This window comes from Ranitomeya variabilis, chromosome 1 (genome assembly GCF_051348905.1).
Source record: "Ranitomeya variabilis isolate aRanVar5 chromosome 1, aRanVar5.hap1, whole genome shotgun sequence".
NCBI classification, from domain to species: domain Eukaryota; kingdom Metazoa; phylum Chordata; class Amphibia; order Anura; family Dendrobatidae; genus Ranitomeya; species Ranitomeya variabilis.
Window position 1 is genome coordinate 1164932896 of NC_135232.1, and position 27016 is coordinate 1164959911.

Below are 27016 nucleotides of genomic sequence, written 5' to 3' on the forward strand. Positions count from 1 at the left end.
TATGGGAGCGGCACACCAGTCTGTACCGTATGGGAGCGGCGCACCAGCCTCTAGAGTATGGGAGCGGCACAGCAGCCTGTGGAGTATGGGAGCGGCACAGCAGCCTGTAGAGTATGGGAGCGGCACACCAGCCTGTAGAGTATGGGAGCGGCACAGCAGCCTGTAGAGTATGGGAGCGGCACACCAGCCTCTAGAGTTTGTGAGGAGCCTGCCAGCCTCTCGAGTATGGGTGCAGAACACCACCCACTAGACTATGGAAGCAGCTACACCAGCCTCTAGAGTATGGAAGGAGCCCACCAGCCACTAGAGCAGTATTTCCCAAACTCCATGTTCAACATCCTCATGTTTTCAGGATTTCCATAGTATTGCACAAGTGAGACAATTCCTGATGCCTTGATGATACTTCCACTATTTGCGCAATACTAAAGAAATCCTGAAAACATGACCCGTGGGGTCCGTGAGGACTGGAGTTTGGGAAACACTGCACTAGAGTATGGAAGCAGATACACCAGCCTCTAGAGTATGGAAGGAGCCAACCAGCCACTAGAGCAGGGCTCCCCAATCTGTAGCTCGGGAGCCACATGTGGCTCGCGGCCCCATGAATTGTGGCTCGCGGCCCCATGAATTGTGGCTCGCGACTGTCTGCCAGCTTGATGCATTAGGTCCAGGTCTAGCAAACAGGTAAGAAGACCGCATTTCAAAATGGTGAATTTTGTGAGTAGCCCTGCACAGAATTGCAGATCTGGATGCACATTTACTGGTCTTAGGGGTTTAGAGATGTTTTAGGTACGATAGGCTGGAGGTTTGTACTACCTGTTAGAGGAGGTGCTCAAAGCTGGATGTGACAGTGTGTGGGGAGAATACTGAATGGGGGTATTGTGGGAACCCCTGGATCTGAGTGTACTGCTCTGGAGTGATTTCTGTTGAAAAGCTTTGGTTATCATTATACCTGTTGACCCTACTTTGAAGGGGGTGGGAGCTGAATGTGGCTCGCGACCCTCTCTCAGTGCTGAAAGTGGCTCTCAAGGTCAGAAAGGTTGGGCAGCACTGCACTTGAGTATGGAAGCGGGTACACTAGGCACTGACTAGAGTATAGGGGTAGGTACACCAGGCACTAGAGTAAGGGAGCAGGTACACCAGAGGCCATCGGATGGGAGCATACCAGGCACTAGAGTAAGGGAGCGGCACATGAGTATGGGAGGAGCCCACCAGACACTAGAGTAAGGGAGCGGCACACCAGGAGTTAGAGCATTGGTGGAGCCCACCAGGCACTAGAGTAAGGAAGCGGCACATGAGTATGGGAGGAGCATACCAGGCACTAGAGTAAGGAAGCGGCACATGAGTATGGGAGGAGCATACCAGGCACTAGAGTAAGGGAGCGGCACATGAGTATGGGAGGAGCATACCAGGCACTAGAGTAAGGGAGCGGCACACGAGTATGGGAGGAGCATACCAGGCACTAGAGTAAGGGAGCGGCACACGAGTATGGGAGGAGCATACCAGGCACTAGAGTAAGGGAGCGGCACACGAGTATGGGAGGAGCATACCAGGCACTAGAGTAAGGGAGCAGGTACACCAGAGGCCATCGGATGGGAGTATACCAGGCACTAGAGTAAGGGAGCGGCGCATGAGTATGGGAGGAGCCCACCAGGCACTAGAGTAAGGGAGCAGGTACACCAGAGGCCATCGGGTGTGAGGAGCCCACCAGGCACTAGAGTAAGGGAGCGGCACATGAGTATGGGAGGAGCCCACCAGGCACTAGAGTAAGGGAGCGGCACACCAGAGGCCATCGGGTGTGAGGAGCCCACCAGGCACTAGAGTAAGGGAGCTGCACATGAGTATGGGAGGAGCCCACCAGGCACTAGAGTAAGGGAGCAGGTACACCAGAGGCCATCGGGTGTGAGGAGCCCACCAGGCACTAGAGTAAGGGAGCGGCACACAAGTATGGGAGGAGCCCACCAGGCACTAGAGTAAGGGAGCAGGTACACCAGAGGCCATCGGACGGGAGGAGCCCACCAGACACTAGAGTAAGGGAGCGGCACCCCAGGAGTTAGAGCATTGGTGGAGCCCACCAGGCACTAGAGTAAGGGAGCGGCACACGAGTATGGGAGGAGCCCACCAGACACTAGAGTAAGGGAGCAGGCACACCAGGAGTTAGAGCATGGGTGCAGCACACCAGGGGCCACTGGATGAAATGAGTACAACAGGAGTTGGCGGTTGGGAGCAGCACAGCAGGGGCTAGCAGATAGGAGAGGCACATCAGAAGCTGACCTTTGGTCATTGACCACCCACAGTAACAGCATGCTCCTCTCCTGAACAACTGTGCTGCTCCATGCCATCCTTTCCATAAGTGATATAACTAAAGGAAACATTAGTTTTATTAGATCTGCTGATTTACAGTTGGCCTCGTGACAGTGCAGGTTATATGGGACTATATGGCGCAAAGAAAATATGGAAATGAGGCTCAGTGCGAGATGAAGGAGATGAGCCGCTCAACCTGAGGGACGCTGTTCTTTAGGACTTGCTCCACTGCAAGACTTGGTAGAGGAATGGAGGGTTGGATTGGCCTCAGATCTCTTCTGTCCTTCTTGCTGATAACTTCCCTCTGTCGCAGACTGTACATAGAGCCTCGTTCTGTGGCATCCCCCTTTCTCAGTATTACCCCATGAGTCAGTGGCATGGTGTCCAGAAGTATGGACGCAGGGGCCTGGCCATCCTCTATTCCTGTGGTGAGCTGTGTGGCTAAAATGTTATCATGGAGAGTTGGGGGGTCACTGGATGAAAAGCTGAAATGAGGTCTTTTGACAGACGCCTCTCTGCGTTTCCTGCTGATCAGTGATTTCTTAGTCTCCGTGCTGATGTCCAGAACTTCTATCCGGGTATGCACATGATGCTGGGGGAGTTTGCAGAGTTCAACCTTAGGCACAGAAAGGACATTGCCGGCATGGTCATAGATCACGTCCTTTTTCTGTGGGGGTCTCCCCAGCTGGATCTTTAGGATGTTGTGTAGGGAGGTGGGAAGAATGTCAATGATCTCATCACTTTCCTTCTTATCAAGTTTCTTCAGTAACATCTCCTTCTCCATTTCCTCGAGAGATTTAGTGATGTTCTTCAGGCCGGCTGATCGGAGGGGACCGCGATGGGGACGGTAAAAAGGCCTAGTCTTTGGAGCTGTAGTAGGGGGAGTAGGTTTTATAATTGGCTGGGAGGATGGGGGTGCAGAGATTTTGGGGATGGGTACTTGTTCCTGTGAAGACTGAGGAGGGTCCTCTTCCGCCCTTGGAGATTCTCCTGTCTGTGGGGTCTCCTCTGGGATATCAGTAAAGGCGTGCTTGAGGGATATCTGAGAAAATCCAGAAGGTGTTTAATATTCAAAATGTGGACTTCAGTAACATCTATTGTTGTATATGGACAATAAGTTGGAGACTTTCACATACCTGAGACTGACTGAAGTGGGGTGTTTGGGCAGGCTGGGTGACTGGGACACAGCCTTGTGCCCAGGAGTCATGTGGACATGGATGTGGTTCTTCCTGCCAGGTGCTTTCTGTATCAGGCTTGTCGTTCCCCTCATCTCTGGGCACAAATGTCCACTGTACAATCTGCAACATGGCATCTCGCGCCTGACTTATGGTAAATGGGATCACCTGAAACCAAACATATCCACCTATAACTCTACCTATTAATATAACCTCTCATATTGCTCCACATAACTCATAACTCCTCCTAATCCATCCCACTACTCCACATAACTCTTCTACTTATGCTATACATCTCCTCTTATTACTCCATATATCTAATCCTATTAATCCATCCCATTACTCCTCCTATTACTCCAAATAATCCATCCCATTACTCCATTACTCCAAATAATCCATCCCATTACTTTATTACTTCAAATAATCCATCCCATTACTCCTCCTATTACTTCACAAAATCCATCCCATAACTTCATATAACTCCTATTACTCCATCCCATTACTCTACATAACTCGTCCTATTACTCCACATGATCCATCCCATTACTCCATAACTCCTCCTATTACTCCACATAATCCATCCATTAACTCCTCCCACTACTCCACATAATCCATCCCATAACTCCTCCTATTACTCCACATAATCCATCCCATTACTCCACATAACTCCTCCTATTACTCCACATGATCCATCCCATTACTCCATAACTCCTCCTATTACTCCACATAATCCAACCCATAACTCCTCCTATTGCTCAACATAATCCATCCCATTACTCCACATAACTCCTCCTATTACTCCACATGATCCATCCCATTACTCCTCCCACTACTCCACATAATCCATCCCATTACTCCATATAACTCCTCCTATTACTCCACATCATCCATCCCATAACTCCTCCAACTACCCCACATAATCCATCCCATTACTCCATATAATGCCTATTAAATCCATCCCATAACTCCTCCCACTACTCCACATATTCTATCCCATTACTCCACATAACTCCTCCTATTACTCCACATCATCCATCCCATAACTCCTCCTATTACTCCACATAATCCATCCCACTACTCCACATAACTCCTCCCACTACTCCACATCATCCATCCCATAACTCCTCCCACTACCCCACATAATCCATCCCATTACTCCTCCTATTACTCCAAATAATCCATCCCCTTACTCCATTACTCCAAATAATCCATCCCATTACTTTATTACTTCAAATAATCCATCCCATTACTCCTCCTATTACTCCACATAATCCATCCCATTACTCCACATAACTCGTCCTATTACTCCACATAATCCATCCCATTACTCCATATATCTCGTCCTCTTACTCCACATGATCCATCCCATAACTCCTCCCACTACCCCACATAATCCATCCCATTACTCCTCCTATTACTCCAAATAATCCATCCCCTTACTCCATTACTCCAAATAATCCATCCCATTACTTTATTACTTCAAATAATCCATCCCATTACTCCTCCTATTACTCCACATAATCCATCCCATTACTCCATAACTCCTCCTATTACTCCACATAATCCATCCCATTACTCCATATAACTCCTATTACTCCATCCCATTACTCCACATAACTCGTTCTATTACTCCACATGATCCATCCCATTACTCCATAACTCCTCCTATTACTCCACATAATCCATCCCATAACTCCTCCCACTACTCCACATAATCCATCCCATAACTCCTCCTATTACTTCAAATAATCCATCCCATTACTTCAAATAATCCATCCCATTACTCCTCCTATCACTCCACATAATCCATCCCATTACTCCACATAACTCGTCCTATTACTCCACATAATCCATCCCATTACTCCACATAACTCGTCCTATTACTCCACATGATCCATCCCATTACTCCATAACTCCTCCCACTACTCCACATAATCCATCCCATAACTTCTCCTATTACTTCAAATAATCCATCCCATTACTCCAAATAATCCATCCCATTACTGTATTACTTCAAATAATCCATCCCATTACTCCTCCTATTACTCCACATAATCCATCCCATTACTCCATAACTCCTCCTATTACTCCACATAATCCATCCCATAACTCCTCCTATAACTCCACATAATCCATCCCACTACTCCACATAACTCGTCCTATTATTCCACATAATCCATCCCATTACTCCATAACTCCTCCTATTACTCCACAAAATCCATCCCATAACTCCTCCTATAACTCCACATAATCCATCCCACTACTCCACATAACTCGTCCTATTATTCCACATAATCCATCCCATTACTCCATAACTCCTCCTATTACTCCACATAATCCATCCCATAACTCCTCCTATAACTCCACATAATCCATCCCATTACTCCATAACTCCTCCTATTACTCCACATAATCCATCCCATAACTCCTCCTATTACTCCACATAATCCATCCCATTACTCCACATAACTTGTCCTATTACTCCACATGATCCATCCCATTACTCCATAACTCCTATTTCTCCACATAATCCATCCCATAACTACTCCACTACTCAACATAATCCATCCCATTACTTCAAATAATCCATCCCATTACTCCACATAACTCGTCCTATTACTCCACATAATCCATCCCATTACTCCACATAACTCGTCCTATTACTCCACATGATCCATCCCATTACTCCTCCCACTACTCCACATGATCCATCCCATTACTCCATAACTTCTCCTATTACTCCACATAATCCATCCCATAACTCCTCCCACTACTCCACATAATCCATCCCATAACTCCTCCTATTACTTCAAATAATCCATCCCATTACTCCAAATAATCCATCCCATTACTGTATTACTTAAAATAATCCATCCCATTACTCATCCTATTACTCCACATAATCCATCCCATTACTCCATATAACTCCTATTACTCCATCCCATTACTCCACATAACTCGTCCTATTACTCCACATGATCCACCCCATTACTCCATAACTCCTCCTATTACTTCAAATAATCCATCCCATTACTTCAAATAATCCATCCCATTACTCCTCCTATCACTCCACATAATCCATCCCATTACTCCTCCTATCACTCCACATAATCCATCCCATTACTCCACATAACTCGTCCTATTACTCCACATAATCCATCCCATTACTCCATATATCTCGTCCTATCACTCCACATAATCCATCCCATTACTCCACATAACTCGTCCTATTACTCCACATAATCCATCCCATTACTCCACATAACTCGTCCTATTACTCCACATAATCCATCCCATTACTCCACATAACTCGTCCTATCACTCCACATAATCCATCCCATTACTCCACATAACTCGTCCTATCACTCCACATAATCCATCCCATTACTCCACATAACTCGTCCTATTACTCCACATAATCCATCCCATTACTCCATATATCTCGTCCTATCACTCCACATAATCCATCCCATTACTCCACATAACTCGTCCTATCACTCCACATAATCCATCCCATTACTCCATATATCTCGTCCTATCACTCCACATAATCCATCCCATTACTCCACATAACTCGTCCTATTACTCCACATAATCCATCCCATTACTCCATATATCTCGTCCAATCACTCCACATAATCCATCCCATTACTCCACATAACTCGTCCTATTACTCCACATAATCCATCCCATTACTCCACATAACTCGTCCTATTACTCCACATGATCCATCCCATTACTCCTCCCACTACTCCACATGATCCATCCCATTACTCCATAACTCCTCCTATTACTCCACATAATTCATCCCATAACTCCTCCCACTACTCCACATAATCCATCCCATAACTCCTCCTATTACTTCAAATAATCCATCCCATTACTCCTCCTATTACTCCACATAATCCATCCCATTACTCCATATAACTCCTATTACTCCACATAATCCATCCCATTACTCCACATAACTCGTCCTATTACTCCACATGATCCACCCCATTACTCCATAACTCCTCCTATTACTCCACATAATCCATCCCATAACTCCTCCCACTACTCCACATAATCCATCCCATAACTCCTCCTATAACTCCACATAATCCATCCCACTACTCCACATAACTCGTCCTATTACTCCACATGATCCATCTCATTACTCCATAACTCCTATTTCTCCACATAATCCATCCCATAACTACTCCACTACTCAACATAATCCATCCCATAACTCCTCCTATTACTCCACATAATCCATCCCACTACTTCACATAACTCCTCCTTTTACTCCACATCATCCATCCCATAACTCCTCCCACTACCCCACATAATCCATCACATTACTCCATATAACTCCTCCTATTAATCTATCCCATAACTCCCCCCACTACGCCACATAATCCATCCCATTACTCCATATAACTCCTCCCACTACTCCACATCATCCATCCCATAACTCCTCCCACTACTCCACATAATCCATCCCACTACTCCACATAACTCCTCCTATTACTCCACATAATCCATCCCATAACTCCTCCCACTACTCCCCATAATCCATCCCATAACTCCTCCTATAACTCCACATAATCCATCCCACTACTCCACATAACTCGTCCTATTACTCCACATGATCCATCTCATTACTCCATAACTCCTATTTCTCCACATAATCCATCCCATAACTACTCCACTACTCAACATAATCCATCCCATAACTCCTCCCACTACTCCACATAATCCATTCCACTACTCCACATAACTCCTCCTTTTACTCCACATCATCCATCCCATAACCCCCCACTACCCCACATAATCCATCCCATTACTCCATAGAACTCCTCCCACTACTCCACATCATCCATCCCATAACTCCTCCCACTACTCCACGTCATCCATCCCATAACTCCTCCCACTACTCCACATAATCCATCCCACTACTCCACATAACTACTCCCACTACCCCACATAATCCATCCCATTACTCCATAGAACTCCTCCCACTACTCCACATCATCTATCCCATAACTCCTCCCACTACTCCAGATCATCCATCCCATAAGTCCTCCCACTACCCCACATAATCCATCCCATTACTCCATAGAACTCCTCCCACTACTCCACATCATCCATCCCATAACTCCTCCCACTACTCCACATCATCCATCCCATAACTCCCCCCACTACCCCACATCATCCATCCCATAACCCCCCCCACTACCCCACATAATCCATCCCATTACTCCATATAACTCCTCCCACTACTCCACATCATCCATCCCATAACTCCTCCCACTACCCCACATAATCCATCCCATTACTCCATAGAACTCCTCCCACTACTCCACATCATCTATCCCATAACTCCTCCCACTACTCCAGATCATCCATCCCATAAGTCCTCCCACTACCCCACATAATCCATCCCATTACTCCATAGAACTCCTCCCACTACCCCACATCATCCATCCCATAACTCCTCCCACTACTCCACATCATCCATCCCATAACTCCTCCCACTACTCCACATCATCCATCCCATAACTCCTCCCACTACCCCACATAATCCATCCCATTACTCCATATAACTCCTCCCACTACTCCACATCATCCATCCCATAACTCCTCCCACTACCCCACATAATCCATCCCATTACTCCATATAACTCCTCCCACTACCCCACATCATCCATCCCATAACTCCTCCCACTACACCACATAATCCATCCCATTACTCCATATAACTCCTCCCACTACCCCACATAATCCATCCCATAACCCCCCCACTACCCCACATAATCCATCCCATTACTCCATATAACTCCTCCCACTACTCCACATAATCCATCCCATTACTCCATATAACTCCTCCCACTACTCCACATCATCCATCCCATAACTCCTCCCACTACTCCACATCATCCATCCCATAACTCCTCCCACTACCCCACATCATCCATCCCATAACTCCTCCCACTACCCCACATAATCCATCCCATTACTCCATATAACTCCTCCCACTACTCCACATCATCCATCCTATAACTCCTCCCACTACTCCACATCATCCATCCCACTACTCCACATAACTCCTCCTTTTACTCCACATCATCCATCCCATAACGCCCCCACTACCCCACATAATCCATCCCATTACTCCATATAACTCCTCCCACTACTCCACATCATCCATCCCATAACTCCTCCCACTACCCCACATAATCCATCCCATTACTCCATATAACTCCTCCCACTACCCCACATCATCCATCCCATTACTCCATATAACTCCTCCCACTACTCCACATCATCCATCCCATAACTCCTCCCACTACCCCACATAATCCATCCCACTACTCCACATAACTCCTCCCACTACCCCACATAATCCATCCCATTACTCCATAGAACTCCTCCCACTACTCCACATCATCTATCCCATAACTCCTCCCACTACTCCAGATCATCCATCCCATAAGTCCTCCCACTACCCCACATAATCCATCCCATTACTCCATAGAACTCCTCCCACTACTCCACATCATCCATCCCATAACTCCTCCCACTACCCCACATCATCCATCCCATAACCCCCCCACTACCCCACATAATCCATCCCATTACTCCATATAACTCCTCCCACTACTCCACATCATCCATCCCATAACTCCTCCCACTACCCCACATAATCCATCCCATTACTCCATAGAACTCCTCCCACTACTCCACATCATCTATCCCAGAACTCCTCCCACTACTCCAGATCATCCATCCCATAACTCCTCCCACTACTCCACATCATCCATCCCATAACTCCTCCCACTACTCCACATCATCCATCCCATAACTCCTCCCACTACCCCACATAATCCATCCCATTACTCCATATAACTCCTCCCACTACTCCACATCATCCATCCCATAACTCCTCCCACTACCCCACATAATCCATCCCATTACTCCATATAACTCCTCCCACTACTCCACATCATCCATCCCATAACTCCTCCCACTACCCCACATAATCCATCCCATTACTCCATATAACTCCTCCCACTACCCCACATAATCCATCCCATAACCCCCCCCACTACCCCACATAATCCATCCCATTACTCCATATAACTCCTCCCACTACTCCACATAATCCATCCCATTACTCCATATAACTCCTCCCACTACTCCACATCATCCATCCCATAACTCCTCCCAATACTCCACATCATCCATCCCATAACTCCTCCCACTACCCCACATCATCCATCCCATAAATCCTCCCACTACCCCACATAATCCATCCCATTACTCCATATAACTCCTCCCACTACTCCACATCATCCATCCTATAACTCCTCCCACTACTCCACATCATCCATCCCACTACTCCACATAACTCCTCCTTTTACTCCACATCATCCATCCCATAACCCCCCCCACTACCCCACATAATCCATCCCATTACTCCATATAACTCCTCCCACTACCCCACATCATCCATCCCATAACTCCTCCCACTACCCCACATAATCCATCCCATTACTCCATAACTCCTCCCACTACCCCACATAATCCATCCCATTACTCCATATAACTCCTCCCACTACCCCACATAATCCATCCTATTACTCCATATAACTCCTCCCACTACTCCACATCATCCATCCCATTACTCCATAACTCCTATTTCTCCACATAATCCATCCCATAACTACTCCACTACTCAACATAATCCATCCAATAACTCCTCCTATTACTCCACATCATCCATCCCATAACTCCTCCCACTACCCCACATAATCCATCCCATTACTCCATATAACTCCTCCCACTACTCCACATCATCCATCCCATAACTCCTCCCACTACCCCACATAATCCATCCCATTACTCCATATAACTCCTCCCACTACTCCACATCATCCATCCCATAACTCCTCCCACTACCCCACATAATCCATCCCATTACTCCATATAACTCCTCCCACTACCCCACATAATCCATCCTATTACTCCATATAACTCCTCCCACTACTCCACATCATCCATCCCATAACTCCTCCCACTACTCCACATCATCCATCCCATTACTCCATAACTCCTATTACTCCACATCATCCATCCCATAACTCCTCCCACTACCCCACATAATCCATCCCATTACTCCATATAACTCCTCCCACTACTCCACATCATCCATCCCATAACTCCTCCCACTACCCCACATAATCCATCCCATTACTCCATATAACTCCTCCCACTACTCCACATCATCCATCCCATAACTCCTCCCACTACCCCACATAATCCATCCCATTACTCCATATAACTCCTCCCACTACTCCACATAATCCATCCCATTACTCCATATAACTCCTCCCACTACTCCACATCATCCATCCCATAACTCCTCCCACTACTCCACATCATCCATGCCATAACTCCTCCCACTACCCCACATCATCCATCCCATAACTCCTCCCACTACCCCACATAATCCATCCCATTACTCCATATAACTCCTCCCACTACTCCACATCATCCATCCCATTACTCCATATAACTCCTCCCACTACTCCACATCATCCATCCCATTACTCCATATAACTCCTCCCACTACTCCACATCATCCATCCCATAACTCCTCCCACTACTCCACATCATCCATCCCATTACTCCATAACTCCTATTTCTCCACATAATCCATCCCATAACTACTCCACTACTCAACATAATCCATCCCATAACTCCTCCTATTACTCCACATAATCCATCCCAGTACTCCTCCCACTACCCCACATAATCCATCCCATTACTCCATATAACTCCTCCCACTACTCCACATCATCCATCCCATAACTCCTCCCACTACCCCACATAATCCATCCCATTACTCCATAGAACTCCTCCCACTACTCCACATCATCCATCCCATAACTCCTCCCACTACCCCACATCATCCATCCCATTACTCCATATAACTCCTCCCACTACTCCACATCATCTATCCCATAACTCCTCCCACTACCCCACATCATCCATCCCATTACTCCATATAACTCCTCCCACTACTCCACATCATCCATCCCATAACTCCTCCCACTACCCCACATAATCCATCCCATTACTCCATATAACTCCTCCCACTACTCCACATCATCCATCCCATAACTCCTCCCACTACTCCACATAATCCATCCCATTACTCCATATAACTCCTCCCACTACTCCACATCATCCATCCCATAACCCCCTCCACATAATCCATCCCATTACTCCATATAACTCCTCCCACTACTCCACATCATCTATCCCATAACTCCTCCCACTACCCCACATCATCCATCCCATTACTCCATATAACTCCTCCCACTACTCCACATCATCCATCCCATAACTCCTCCCACTACCCCACATAATCCATCCCATTACTCCATATAACTCCTCCCACTACTCCACATCATCCATCCCATAACTCCTCCCACTACTCCACATAATCCATCCCATTACTCCATATAACTCCTCCCACTACCCCACATAATCCATCCCATTACTCCATATAACTCCTCCCACTACTCCACATCATCCATCCCATAACTCCTCCCACTACTCCACATCATCCATCCCATAACTCCTCCCACTACCCCACATCATCCATCCCATAATTCCTCCCACTACCCCACATAATCCATCCCATTACTCCATATAACTCCTCCCACTACTCCACATCATCCATCCCATAACTCCTCCCACTACCCCACATAATCCATCCCATTACTCCATATAACTCCTCCCACTACCCCACATAATCCATCCCATTACTCCATATAACTCCTCCCACTACTCCACATCATCCATCCCATAACTCCTCCCACTACTCCACATCATCCATGCCATAACTCCTCCCACTACCCCACATCATCCATCCCATAACTCCTCCCACTACCCCACATAATTCATCCCATTACTCCATATAACTCCTCCCACTACTCCACATCATCCATCCCATAACTCCTCCCACTACCCCACATAATCCATCCCATTACTCCATATAACTCCTCCCACTACCCCACATAATCCATCCCATTACTCCATATAACTCCTCCCACTACTCCACATCATCCATCCCATAACTCCTCCCACTACCCCACATAATCCATCCCATAACTCCTCCCACTACCCCACATAATCCATCCCATTACTCCATAGAACTCCTCCCACTACCCCACATCATCTATCCCATAACTCCTCCCACTACCCCACATAATCCATCCCATTACTCTATAGAACTCCTCCCACTACTCCACATCATCCATCCCATAACTCCTCCCACTACTCCACATCATCCATCCCATAACTCCTCCCACTACCCCACATCATCCATCCCAGTACTCCTCCCACTACCCCACATCATCCATCCCAGTACTCCTCCTACTACCCCACATCATCCATCCCATAACTCCTCCCACTACCCCACATAATCCATCCCATAACTCCTCCTATTACTCCACATCATCCATCCCAGTACTCCTCCCACTACCCCACATAATCCATCCCATTACTCCATATAACTCCTCCCACTACTCCACATCATCCATCCCATAACTCCCCCCACTGCCCCACATCATCCATCCCATTACTCCATATAACTCCTCCCACTACCCCACATCATCCATCCCATAACTCCTCCTATTACTCCACATCATCCATCCCAGTACTCCTCCCACTACCCCACATCATCCATCCCAGTACTCCTCCCACTACCCCACATAATCCATCCCATTACTCCATATAACTCCTCCCACTACTCCACATCATCCATCCCATAACTCCCCCCACTGCCCCACATCATCCATCCCATTACTCCATATAACTCCTCCCACATCATCCATCCCATTACTCCATATAACTCCTCCCACTACCCCACATAATCCATCCCATTACTCCATATAACTCCTCCCACTACTCAACATCATCCATCCCATTACTCCATATAACTCCTCCCACTACCCCACATCATCCATCCCATTACTCCATATAACTCCTCCCACTACCCCACATAATCCATCCCATTACTCCATATAACTCCTCCCACTGCCCCACATCATCCATCCCAGTACTCCTCCCACTACCCCACATAATCCATCCCATTACTCCATATAACTCCTCCCACTACTCCACATCATCCATCCCATAACTCCTCCCACTGCCCCACATCATCCATCCCATTACTCCATATAACTCCTCCCACTGCCCCACATCATCCATCCCATTACTCCATATAACTCCTCCCACTACTCCACATCATCCATCCCAGTACTCCTCCCACTGCCCCACATCATCCATCCCATTACTCCATATAACTCCCCCCACTGCCCCACATCATCCATCCCATTACTCCATAGACCGCTTCCCGTTTCTTACATCCTCCTCTTGGTTACGTGTACCTGCTGCTGGAGATAGACTGTCAGGCACTCCTCCATGACGTGGCTGATCAGAGAATCTACTATGTCTCCCACCACATGTTCTCCATCTTCAGCCGTCACCATGGACATCCAGTCATCCTCGGTGAAGCGTCCTGGTATAATATCCACGGTCACTGGTGGGAGAGGAGCCACGGTCACAGTTCGGGACTTGTCCCCCCGAGACTTGGAGACAGAGACACGAGGCATGACCTGCAGGACACAAGATATAATGGACGATGACTCCCTCACTTCTGTGATGCAGCATTTACCAGAGGATGACCGCAGCCGACTATGGCGTCATCTCTCCATGATAACACAGAGTAAGCTTTAAAAACTAGGAGTGACCGGGGAGCGGAGCAATGATGGTGGACATGGATCTTCTTACCTTTGTAACAACATGAAAAGAAAAAATGGAAGTGTGTCTGCTCTTGAGCTGATGATAAGAAGAAACACATCACTGCAAGTAGAGGTGACCACTGCCCTCCAACAATGGAGGAAACATAACGTCCAGTCTACAGAAAAAAACACAACATCTGCAGAAAGCTAAGCCTGTCCACAGCATTACCCCATTATTATTATTATTTATATAGCACCATTAATTCCATGGTGCTGTACATTATGTGGTGGAGGACTCACTACAGGGCAACGCTGGCTGTACATAAGCTGCGTAAACACATGAGGAAGAAGAGATTAAGAATCACAGATACCGTGGCCATTTTTGGTCACCACTTGAGAAAATTTGGAGATACAATGGGTTCTCCCCAAGAAGAAATACAGATAGAAGATCTCTTATCCTCAGCGAGTATTGAACGAGCTTTAGTGAAAGCTGGAGGAGATCTCCACTGCCCTTATATACCGGCTGGTCCAATAGTATTAGGACACTTGACAGAAATTTTGTAATAGCTCCTTCATATACCAGGACAATGGTCAAGACTCCTAACCATCAGGATATAACCTGGAACTTCCAGCTATTTTTCCATTGTAGGTAAATCCATAGTGTGTTAGATTCCTATGAAGAGAGAAAGTACCGTACCAATGGACGCTATAACTCCAGAAGCCGGAAGAGCCAAGAAGACAAGTCACAAAGAAGATCACAGATTCTGTCCTTCACATCCTCTAGACAAGATCAGATCACTCAGAGGAGAAGACAGACCACAGTCCAGAGAGAAAAGACTACAGGAGTGGATATATCTACAATGCTGCACAATGTCGGCAACACCAAAAGCCTGGAGAAGATCACAGATCCCACCCTTCACATCTACTACACAAGATCAGATGACTTCTGAGGAGGACATGTCTCACTGTTTACAATCTGGAGGAGAAGATAATTCAGGAGCGGACATGTCTACAATGCAGTACACTGATAATAAGAAGGGAAGTATCAGTGATCTAAGCAACAGAGAGATCAGAAGTAATGGAGAAGATCACAGATCCTGCCCTTCACATCTGCTACACAAGATCAGATGACTTCTGAGGAGGACATGTCTCATTGTTTACAATCTGGAGGAGAAGATAATTCAGGAGCGGACATGTCTACAATGCAGTACACTGATAATAAGAAGGGAAGTATCAGTGATCTAAGCAACAGAGAGACCAGAAGTAATGGAGAGGATCACAGATCCTGCCCTTCACATCTGCTACACAAGATCAGATGACTTCTGAGGAGGACATGTCTCACTGTTTACAATCTGGAGGAGAAGATAATTCAGGAGCGGACATGTCTACAATGCAGTACACTGATAATAAGAAGGGAAGTATCAGTGATCTAAGCAACAGAGAGACCAGAAGTAATGGAGATCACAGATCCTGCCCTTCACATCTACTACACAAGATCAGATGACTTCTGAGGAGGACATGTCTCATTGTTTACAATCTGGAGGAGAAGATATTCAGGAGCGGACATGTCTACAATGCAGTACACTGATAATAAGAAGGGAAGTATCAGTGATCTAAGCAACAGAGAGACCAGAAGTAATGGAGAAGATCACAGATCCTGCCCTTCACATCTGCTACACAAGATCAGATGACTTCTGAGGAGGACATGTCTCATTGTTTACAATCTGGAGGAGAAGATAATTCAGGAGCGGACATGTCTACAATGCAGTACACTGATAATAAGAAGGGAAGTATCAGTGATCTAAGCAACAGAGAGACCAGAAGTAATGGAGAAGATCACAGATCCTGCCCTTCACATCTGCTATACAAGATCAGATGACTTCTGAGGAGGACATGTCTCATTGTTTACAATCTGGAGGAGAAGATAATTCAGGAGCGGACATGTCTACAATGCAGTACACTGATAATAAGAAGGGAAGTATCAGTGATCTAAGCAACAGAGAGACCAGAAGTAATGGAGAAGATCACAGATCCTGCCCTTCACATCTACTACACAAGATCAGATGACTTCTGAGGAGGACATGTCTCATTGTTTACAATCTGGAGGAGAAGATAATTCAGGAGCGGACATGTCTACAATGCAGTACACTGATAATAAGAAGGGAAGTATCAGTGATCTAAGCAACAGAGAGACCAGAAGTAATGGAGAAGATCACAGATCCTGCCCTTCACATCTACTACACAAGATCAGATGACTTCTGAGGAGGACATGTCTCATTGTTTACAATCTGGAGGAGAAGATAATTCAGGAGCGGACATGTCTACAATGCAGTACACTGATAATAAGAAGGGAAGTATCAGTGATCTAAGCAACAGAGAGACCAGAAGTAATGGAGAAGATCACAGATCCTGCCCTTCACATCTACTACACAAGATCAGATAACTTCTGAGGAGGACATGTCTCATTGTTTACAATCTGGAGGAGAAGATAATTCAGGAGCGGACATGTCTACAATGCAGTACACTGATAATAAGAAGGGAAGTATCAGTGATCTAAGCAACAGAGAGACCAGAAGTAATGGAGAAGATCACAGATCCTGCCCTTCACATCTACTACACAAGATCAGATGACTTCTGAGGAGGACATGTCTCATTGTTTACAATCTGGAGGAGAAGATAATTCAGGAGCGGACATGTCTACAATGCAGTACACTGATAATAAGAAGGGAAGTATCAGTGATCTAAGCAACAGAGAGACCAGAAGTAATGGAGAAGATCACAGATCCTGCCCTTCACATCTACTACACAAGATCAGATGACTTCTGAGGAGGACATGTCTCACTGTTTACAATCTGGAGGAGAAGATAATTCAGGAGCGGACATGTCTACAATGCAGTACACTGATAATAAGAAGGGAAGTATCAGTGATCTAAGCAACAGAGAGACCAGAAGTAATGGAGAAGATCACAGATCCTGCCCTTCACATCTGCTACACAAGATCAGATGACTTCTGAGGAGGACATGTCTCATTGTTTACAATCTGGAGGAGAAGATAATTCAGGAGCGGACATGTCTACAATGCAGTACACTGATAATAAGAAGGGAAGTATCAGTGATCTAAGCAACAGAGAGACCAGAAGTAATGGAGAAGATCACAGATCCTGCCCTTCACATCTACTACACAAGATCAGATAACTTCTGAGGAGGACATGTCTCATTGTTTACAATCTGGAGGAGAAGATAATTCAGGAGCGGACATGTCTACAATGCAGTACACTGATAATAAGAAGGGAAGTATCAGTGATCTAAGCAACAGAGAGACCAGAAGTAATGGAGAAGATCACAGATCCTGCCCTTCACATCTACTACACAAGATCAGATGACTTCTGAGGAGGACATGTCTCACTGTTTACAATCTGGAGGAGAAGATAATTCAGGAGCGGACATGTCTACAATGCAGTACACTGATAATAAGAAGGGAAGTATCAGTGATCTAAGCAACAGAGAGACCAGAAGTAATGGAGAGGATCACAGATCCTGCCCTTCACATCTGCTACACAAGATCAGATGACTTCTGAGGAGGACATGTCTCATTGTTTACAATCTGGAGGAGAAGATAATTCAGGAGCGGACATGTCTACAATGCAGTACACTGATAATAAGAAGGGAAGTATCAGTGATCTAAGCAACAGAGAGACCAGAAGTAATGGAGAAGATCACAGATCCTGCCCTTCACATCTACTACACAAGATCAGATGACTTCTGAGGAGGACATGTCTCATTGTTTACAATCTGGAGGAGAAGATAATTCAGGAGCGGACATGTCTACAATGCAGTACACTGATAATAAGAAGGGAAGTATCAGTGATCTAAGCAACAGAGAGACCAGAAGTAATGGAGAAGATCACAGATCCTGCCCTTCACATCTACTACACAAGATCAGATGACTTCTGAGGAGGACATGTCTCATTGTTTACAATCTGGAGGAGAAGATAATTCAGGAGCGGACATGTCTACAATGCAGTACACTGATAATAAGAAGGGAAGTATCAGTGATCTAAGCAACAGAGAGACCAGAAGTAATGGAGAAGATCACAGATCCTGCCCTTCACATCTACTACACAAGATCAGATGACTTCTGAGGAGGACATGTCTCACTGTTTACAATCTGGAGGAGAAGATAATTCAGGAGCGGACATGTCTACAATGCAGTACACTGATAATAAGAAGGGAAGTATCAGTGATCTAAGCAACAGAGAGACCAGAAGTAATGGAGAGGATCACAGATCCTGCCCTTCACATCTGCTACACAAGATCAGATGACTTCTGAGGAGGACATGTCTCACTGTTTACAATCTGGAGGAGAAGATAATTCAGGAGCGGACATGTCTACAATGCAGTACACTGATAATAAGAAGGGAAGTATCAGTGATCTAAGCAACAGAGAGACCAGAAGTAATGGAGAAGATCACAGATCCTGCCCTTCACATCTACTACACAAGATCAGATGACTTCTGAGGAGGACATGTCTCATTGTTTACAATCTGGAGGAGAAGATAATTCAGGAGCGGACATGTCTACAATGCAGTACACTGATAATAAGAAGGGAAGTATCAGTGATCTAAGCAACAGAGAGACCAGAAGTAATGGAGAAGATCACAGATCCTGCCCTTCACATCTACTACACAAGATCAGATGACTTCTGAGGAGGACATGTCTCACTGTTTACAATCTGGAGGAGAAGATAATTCAGGAGCGGACATGTCTACAATGCAGTACACTGATAATAAGAAGGGAAGTATCAGTGATCTAAGCAACAGAGAGACCAGAAGTAATGGAGAAGATCACAGATCCTGCCCTTCACATCTGCTACACAAGATCAGATGACTTCTGAGGAGGACATGTCTCATTGTTTACAATCTGGAGGAGAAGATAATTCAGGAGCGGACATGTCTACAATGCAGTACACTGATAATAAGAAGGGAAGTATCAGTGATCTAAGCAACAGAGAGATCAGAAGTAATGGAGAAGATCACAGATCCTGCCCTTCACATCTACTACACAAGATCAGATGACTTCTGAGGAGGACATGTCTCATTGTTTACAATCTGGAGGAGAAGATAATTCAGGAGCGGACATGTCTACAATGCAGTACACTGATAATAAGAAGGGAAGTATCAGTGATCTAAGCAACAGAGAGACCAGAAGTAATGGAGAAGATCACAGATCCTGCCCTTCACATCTGCTACACAAGATCAGATGACTTCTGAGGAGGACATGTCTCACTGTTTACAATCTGGAGGAGAAGATAATTCAGGAGCGGACATGTCTACAATGCAGTACACTGATAATAAGAAGGGAAGTATCAGTGATCTAAGCAACAGAGAGACCAGAAGTAATGGAGAAGATCACAGATCCCACCCTTCACATCTACTACACAAGATCAGATGACTTCTGAGGAGGACATGTCTCACTGTTTACAATCTGGAGGAGAAGATATTCAGGAGCGGACATGTCTACAATGCAGTACACTGATAATAAGAAGGGAAGTATCAGTGATCTAAGCAACAGAGAGACCAGAAGTAATGGAGAAGATCACAGATCCTGCCCTTCACATCTACTACACAAGATCAGATGACTTCTGAGGAGGACATGTCTCACTGTTTACAATCTGGAGGAGAAGATAATTCAGGAGCGGACATGTCTACAATGCAGTACACTGATAATAAGAAGGGAATCAAACACAATATCTCAAATACAGATATAGTACGATACCTAAAATTAGTCCCAGAAAAATTCTATACTAGGACCTCAATGAATGGTATCCTATGGAGCTCCCTCAAATTATCCAAATGCCAGAAATTGGAGCAAAAAAATCCCAAAATATGTATAATCATAAAATAATAAATTTTATTTAAAATGTATCATATAAAGGTAATTAGCACAAAATGAGTAATCAGAACAGAGCAAAAGATTAGGTTAAAGGTGCACCCTAAGTAATGGCACCCCAAGGACAAAGGCATGGAAATGTAGCTATCTCATATAGCCCAAACAGGGATCTAATTCAAATAAAGTGCCTAGTGCAGATAATTTCATCCATAGCCTAAATGGTCACATAAGTCTCAAAAGATAAAATCCCATTGAATCAAACAGCCATATGGCTAGTATAGTCTAACCAGTGAAAGAGACATGCAACCACCCGTAGATCTTACCCATATCTTTGTCCATAGGGATACCCACGTGCCCCAACGCGCGTTTCACAACAGCTTCCTCAGGGGGCAGAGTGACGGTGAATGATCCCCGCTGTCTATCTTATATACACAGCTATAGTCACAATCAGCGGCGCATGTGGCTTCACTCTGCCGCCATCATGGCGGTGCGGGTCATGGGGAAAACCCCCGATGACGTCAGCCGCAGCCCGAGACCACATCAGAGACCTGCGCACCAGTGACACTAAAGACCTGAATCTCACCCATTAGAGCAGAACGGGATTTGCTGTGTCCAGCACCAGCTTTAAAGGTACATATTATTTTGACCGAATAATTAAAAGAACTAATACATAAAAACAAACAATATATAACTGGATCCAAAATACATTAAAGTGACAGGGCATAGAATACAATAAAAGACAATATATAAACATACATCAGCGTGACAACATATCAATTAATAACTAATAACTAGTGCAGGACATATCATAATAAATAATGCAGAAACATATACATAGTAAATATCAGTGCTAAACAGGACATAATAAATCATCCAGTGAACATCCAGTGCCAATCCATTCCGTGCATCCAGGACTGTGAATTCAGGAGAGGAGATGATAAATCACTTCTCCAATAATGATTATTTCCAATAAGGATATTCAGTGAAAGGTTCAAGTGTGTAACGAACCATAAAAAAAGACAAATAAAAATAAAAACATAATACAAACAAGGGGAAGGATCATTAGTCCAGAGATGACGTCCATCTACTAGAAAAATGATGAGAAACTCATCTGCTCATTTAGCCCCGCCGGTGCCATTGTATCCAGAGTCACAATCCAGCGGCATTCTTTTTGTGTCCGGATGCGCACACTGTCTCCTCCGCATATACCCATGTGGACAAAGTCAATCCCCCAAATCTTCAAATCCCCAGAATTACATTTGTGTTTCAGCTTGAAGTGTTTGGGGATTGTTTTCAAAGAATCCACGTCATCCACGTCACGAGCCGCCTCAATATCTCTCACATGTTCACGAGGACGGACCCGTACTTCACGGGATGTTAAACCAATGTAGACCAAATTACAGCTGCATTGAGCATAGTACACCACACGTGTGGTCGTGCATGTGATATGGTCCCTGATCTCAAATGTTTTGAGGCCGTTCAATGACGTGAAGGACGTGGACCTAAGGGTACTGTCACACAGTACCATTTTGATCGCTACGACGGTACGATTCGTGACGTTCTAGCGATATCGTTACGATATCGCAGTGTCTGACACGCAGCAGCGATCAGGGATCCTGCTGAGAATCGTACGTCGTAGCAGATCGTGTGGAACTTTCTTTCGTCGCTTGATCACCCGCTGACATCGCTGGATCGTTGTGTGTGACAGCGATCCAGCGATGTGTTCACTTGTAACCAGGGTAAACATCGGGTAACTAAGCGCAGGGCCGCGCTTAGTAACCCGATGTTTACCCTGGTTACCAGCGTAAACGTAAAAAAAACAAACAGTACATACTCACATTCCGGTGTCTGTCCTCCAGCGTCTCAGCTTCTCTCCACTGTGTGAGCGTCTGCCGGCCGGAAAGCGAGCACAGCGGTGACGTCTGACGTCACCGCTGTGCTTTCCGGCTATGGCGCTTACACAGTGGAGAGAAGCAGAACGCCGGGGGACAGACACCGGAATGTAAGTATGTACTGTTTGTTTTTTTAACGTTTACACTGGTAACCACGGTAAACATCGGGTTACTAAGCGCGGCCCTGCGCTTAGTTACCCGATGTTTACCCTGGTTACCGGGGACTTCGGCATCGCTCCAGCGCCGTGATTGCAACGTGTGACCGCAGTCTACGACGCTGGAGCGATAATCATACGATCGCTGCGACGTCACGGATCGTGCCGTCGTAGCGATCAAAATGGTACTGTGTGACAGTACCTTAAGATGATTTTTACAGGCCAAACAATTTCCACAGGGAAAAAAGCCCTTCCGTTTTCCCTTAGAATTAAAGAGAACTGTCTTTTTTGGAACATAGTGACTAGTCACCAGTTCATCTTTCAGGTTTCTACCTCTACATGACGTCATGAGAGGGGAAGTTGAGAGTTGCTGACATAAAGTGGGATTAGTCATTAAGATTGGCCAGTGTTTCTTGAGGATTCTCCTCATAGTATCCCATTGTTGATTGTATGTGGAGATGAAGCGAATAGCTCCATCACCACTTTTCTTCTTCTTACTTTGCCCAGCCAAGAGATCACCACGATTTGTCGCTTTCGCACTCACATATCCCCTTTTGATGCTCCTGTTACTATATCCCCGCTCCCTGAATCTCTGCCCAAGGTCCATAGCCTGCCTCTCAAATAATTATTATTATTATTATTATTATTTATTGTTATAGCGCCATTTATTCCATGGCGCTTTACAAGTGAGGAGGGGTATACATAATAAAAACAAGTACAATAATCTTGAACAATACAAGTCATAACTGGTACAGGAGGAGTGAGGACCCTGCCCGCGAAGGCTCACAATCTACAAGGGATGGGTGAGGATACAGTAGGTGAGGATAGAGCTGATCCGAATGCATCCGAAGTACAAATTCTCCGAGCCCGGAGATACTGACCAGTAGGGATGGCATTAATTGTGGACTGAGGATGTGAGGAGGCCGCATGTAGAAGTGAATTGATGGATGTTTCTTTATGATATAGATCAGTATGTATAGATCCATCATCATGCACCCTCAATTCAACATCCAAAAAAGAAATTTTTCTTCTGTCAAAGTTATAGGCGAGCTTGATGTTGGACCCACTGCAATTCAAACCCACCATGAAATGATCCAACTCGAGGGCAGATCCCTGCCAAATAAACAAAACATCGTCTATAAACCTAAACCATCCAAGGATCTGGGGAGTGGCATATGCACCATCCAAAAACAGACCCCTCTCCCAAAAACCGAGAAAAAGGTTAGCATAGGAGGGCGCACATGCCGCCCCCATTGCTGTACCCCGCTTCTGGAGAAAGAAGCGATCCTTGAACGTAAAAAAATTGTGGGAGAATGAATTGCAGAAGGTCCAACACCAGCTCACGTAAATCAGCTTCCAAATTACTGGTCTCAAGATAAAAACGTGCAGCTTCCAAACCATCCTCACGGCCAATACTCGTATATAGCGATTCAACATCTGCTACAACAAGAAGTGCGTCAGGGTCAAGAAAATACCATCTAATCGCCTCAGGACGTCCGTAGTGTCCCTGACATAGCAGGGCAGTGTCTCCACCTGAGGGTGCAGGTAATGTTCGATAAATTTACAAATTGGATCACATAGCCCTCCAATGCCAGAGACAATCGGACGTCCCGGGGAGAGACCGGATCCTTATGGACCTTGGGCAAGAGATAAAAAGTAGGGACCACAGGGCATTTTGTTACTAATCCATTCAATGTTTTCTTGGAGATAACCCCTCTCTCGTGCCATCTCCAAGATAAAGTAATTCCTCTCTAAATGCTGATAAAGGGTTATGTGTTAACTGGATAAATGTGTCCTTATCTCTCAATTGTTTGAAAGCTTCCCTCTCATATTTCTCCACCGGCCAAATAACGACATTCCCCCCCTTGTCAGCTGACTTAATGACAACGTCACCAAGTGATTTACGATCTTTAAGAGCCCTCCGTTGTGCGGTTGTAAAGTTGTCCCTCTTTCTACTATTCATAATCATTTTAAATTCTTCCGTAACCGCGCTCGTAAAGATATCAACCTGTGGGCACAGTGACGGGGGGGAATGTCGTAGATTTGGAAAAAATAGGTGGCGGCAAAATACCTGCAGATTCCTGTTCAGACTCCCGTTCCAAATCCTCCAAAATTTCTAATGCTTCTTGGTCTGTAATAATTCTCGTATTCTGTTCCACAGTTGATCTAGAATGAAGTTTACGTAAAACTAACTTCCGAGAGAACAGGTGGAGATCCTTTAGTGCTACAAGACTATACTAGCCATATGGCTGTTTGACACAATGGGATTTTATCTTTTGAGACTTATGTGACCATTTAGGCTATGGAGGAAATTATCTGCACTAGGCACTTTATTTGAAATAGATCCCTGTTTGGGCTATATGAGATAGCTACATTTCCATGCCTTTGTCCTCGGGGTGCCATTACTTAGGGTATGTTCACACGTCCGGATTTCTTGCAGAAATTTCCTGAAGAAAACCGGAAATTTTCTGCAAGAAATCCGCATTTTTTTTTTCCCGTTTTTTTCGCGTTTTTTTAGCATTCTGCAAGAGTAATTAGCTTGCAGAATGCTAAAGTTTTCCAAGCGATCTGTAGCATCGCTTGGAAAACTGACTGACAAGTTGGTCACACTTGTCAAACATACTGTTTGACAAGTGTGACCAACTTGTTACTATAGATGCTGCTTATGCAGCATCTATAGTAAAAGATAGAATGTTTAAAAATAATAAAAAAAATAAAAAATGGTTATACTCACCCAGACGATCTCCTCAGCGGCGTCCGTTCCTATAGATGCCGGTGTGGTTCAGGACCTGTGATGACGTCGCGGCTTGTGATTGGTCGCGTGAGTCACATGAGCGGTCACGCGACCAATCACAAGACAGTGACGTCATCACAGGTCCTGAACCACACCATCTATAGGAACGGAAGAGAGAGCATGCACCGGAGAGGCTGGAACACTCCGGGGGCCATCAGAGGGTGAGTATATCACTATTTATTTTAATTCTTTTTTTTTTTACCAATTATACGGTGCCCAGTCCGTGGAGGAGAGTCTCCTCTCCTCCACCCTGGGTACCAACCGCACATAATCTGCTTACTTCCCGCATGGTGTGCATAGCCCCGTGCGGGAAGTAAGAAGATCAATGCACTCCTAGGTGTGCGGAATCCCCGCAATTCCGCATTTTTAATGAACATGTTGCTTTTTTTCCGCGATGCGATTTTTTCACGGAAAAAATCGCAACATTTGCACAAAAAAATGCAGAATACCCTGTAAATAATAGGAGGCATATGTAAGCGTTTTTTTCGCGTTTTTATCACGTTTTTATAGCGAAAAAAACGCGAAAAATCCTGAACGTGTGCACATGGCCTTAAGGTGAACCTTTAACCTAATCTTTTGCTCTGTTCTGATTACTCATTTTGTGATACTTACCTTTATATGATACATTTAAAATAAAATTTATTATTTTATGATATACATATTTTGTGTTTTTTTGCTCCAATTTCTGGTGTTTGGATAATATGAGGGAGCTCCATAGGATACCATTCAGTGAGGTCCTGGTATATAATTTTTCTGGGACTAATTTTTGGTATCGTACTATGATACCTGTATTTGAGATATTGTGTTTGATAATCTTCTGTTTTCACAGCATCCATCTCAGATCAGATGGACTTTCGTGAACGTGAGAAAACGTGGCGTACTCAGTTGAACAGAGTTTTTGATGGGGGTCCCGGTGCCCTAAGTGATCAGAAGTCCAGAGATGACGTTGAATTAAGAGATATAAAGAGTTGCTTAAGAAACGTACCCGCCTTTGGTGGAATAAGGCATTTCTAGA

The 27016-nt window shown here is 45.2% G+C and overlaps 1 protein-coding gene across 2 annotated transcripts in view; it reads right to left on the minus strand.

Annotated features, from left to right (window-relative positions):
- Positions 1 to 2360: 2360 nt before the first annotated feature.
- C1H2orf81 (chromosome 1 C2orf81 homolog) overlaps positions 2361 to 27016 on the minus strand; it is a 104597-nt gene continuing 79941 nt past the window's right edge. Inside the window, exons 1-4 of one of the 2 annotated variants that reach the window (XM_077280449.1) lie at positions 15321 to 15439; positions 14918 to 15145; positions 3438 to 3644; positions 2361 to 3343 (exon numbers count right to left, since the gene is read on the minus strand). In XM_077280449.1, the coding sequence (XP_077136564.1) occupies positions 2465 to 3343; positions 3438 to 3644; positions 14918 to 15142 (1311 nt within the window). In that variant the 5' untranslated portion in view covers positions 15143 to 15145; positions 15321 to 15439 and the 3' untranslated portion in view covers positions 2361 to 2464. Of the gene's footprint in view, positions 3344 to 3437; positions 3645 to 14917; positions 15146 to 15320; positions 15440 to 27016 lie in introns of those variants that run through there. The other variant, XM_077280448.1, reaches the window with a different exon arrangement.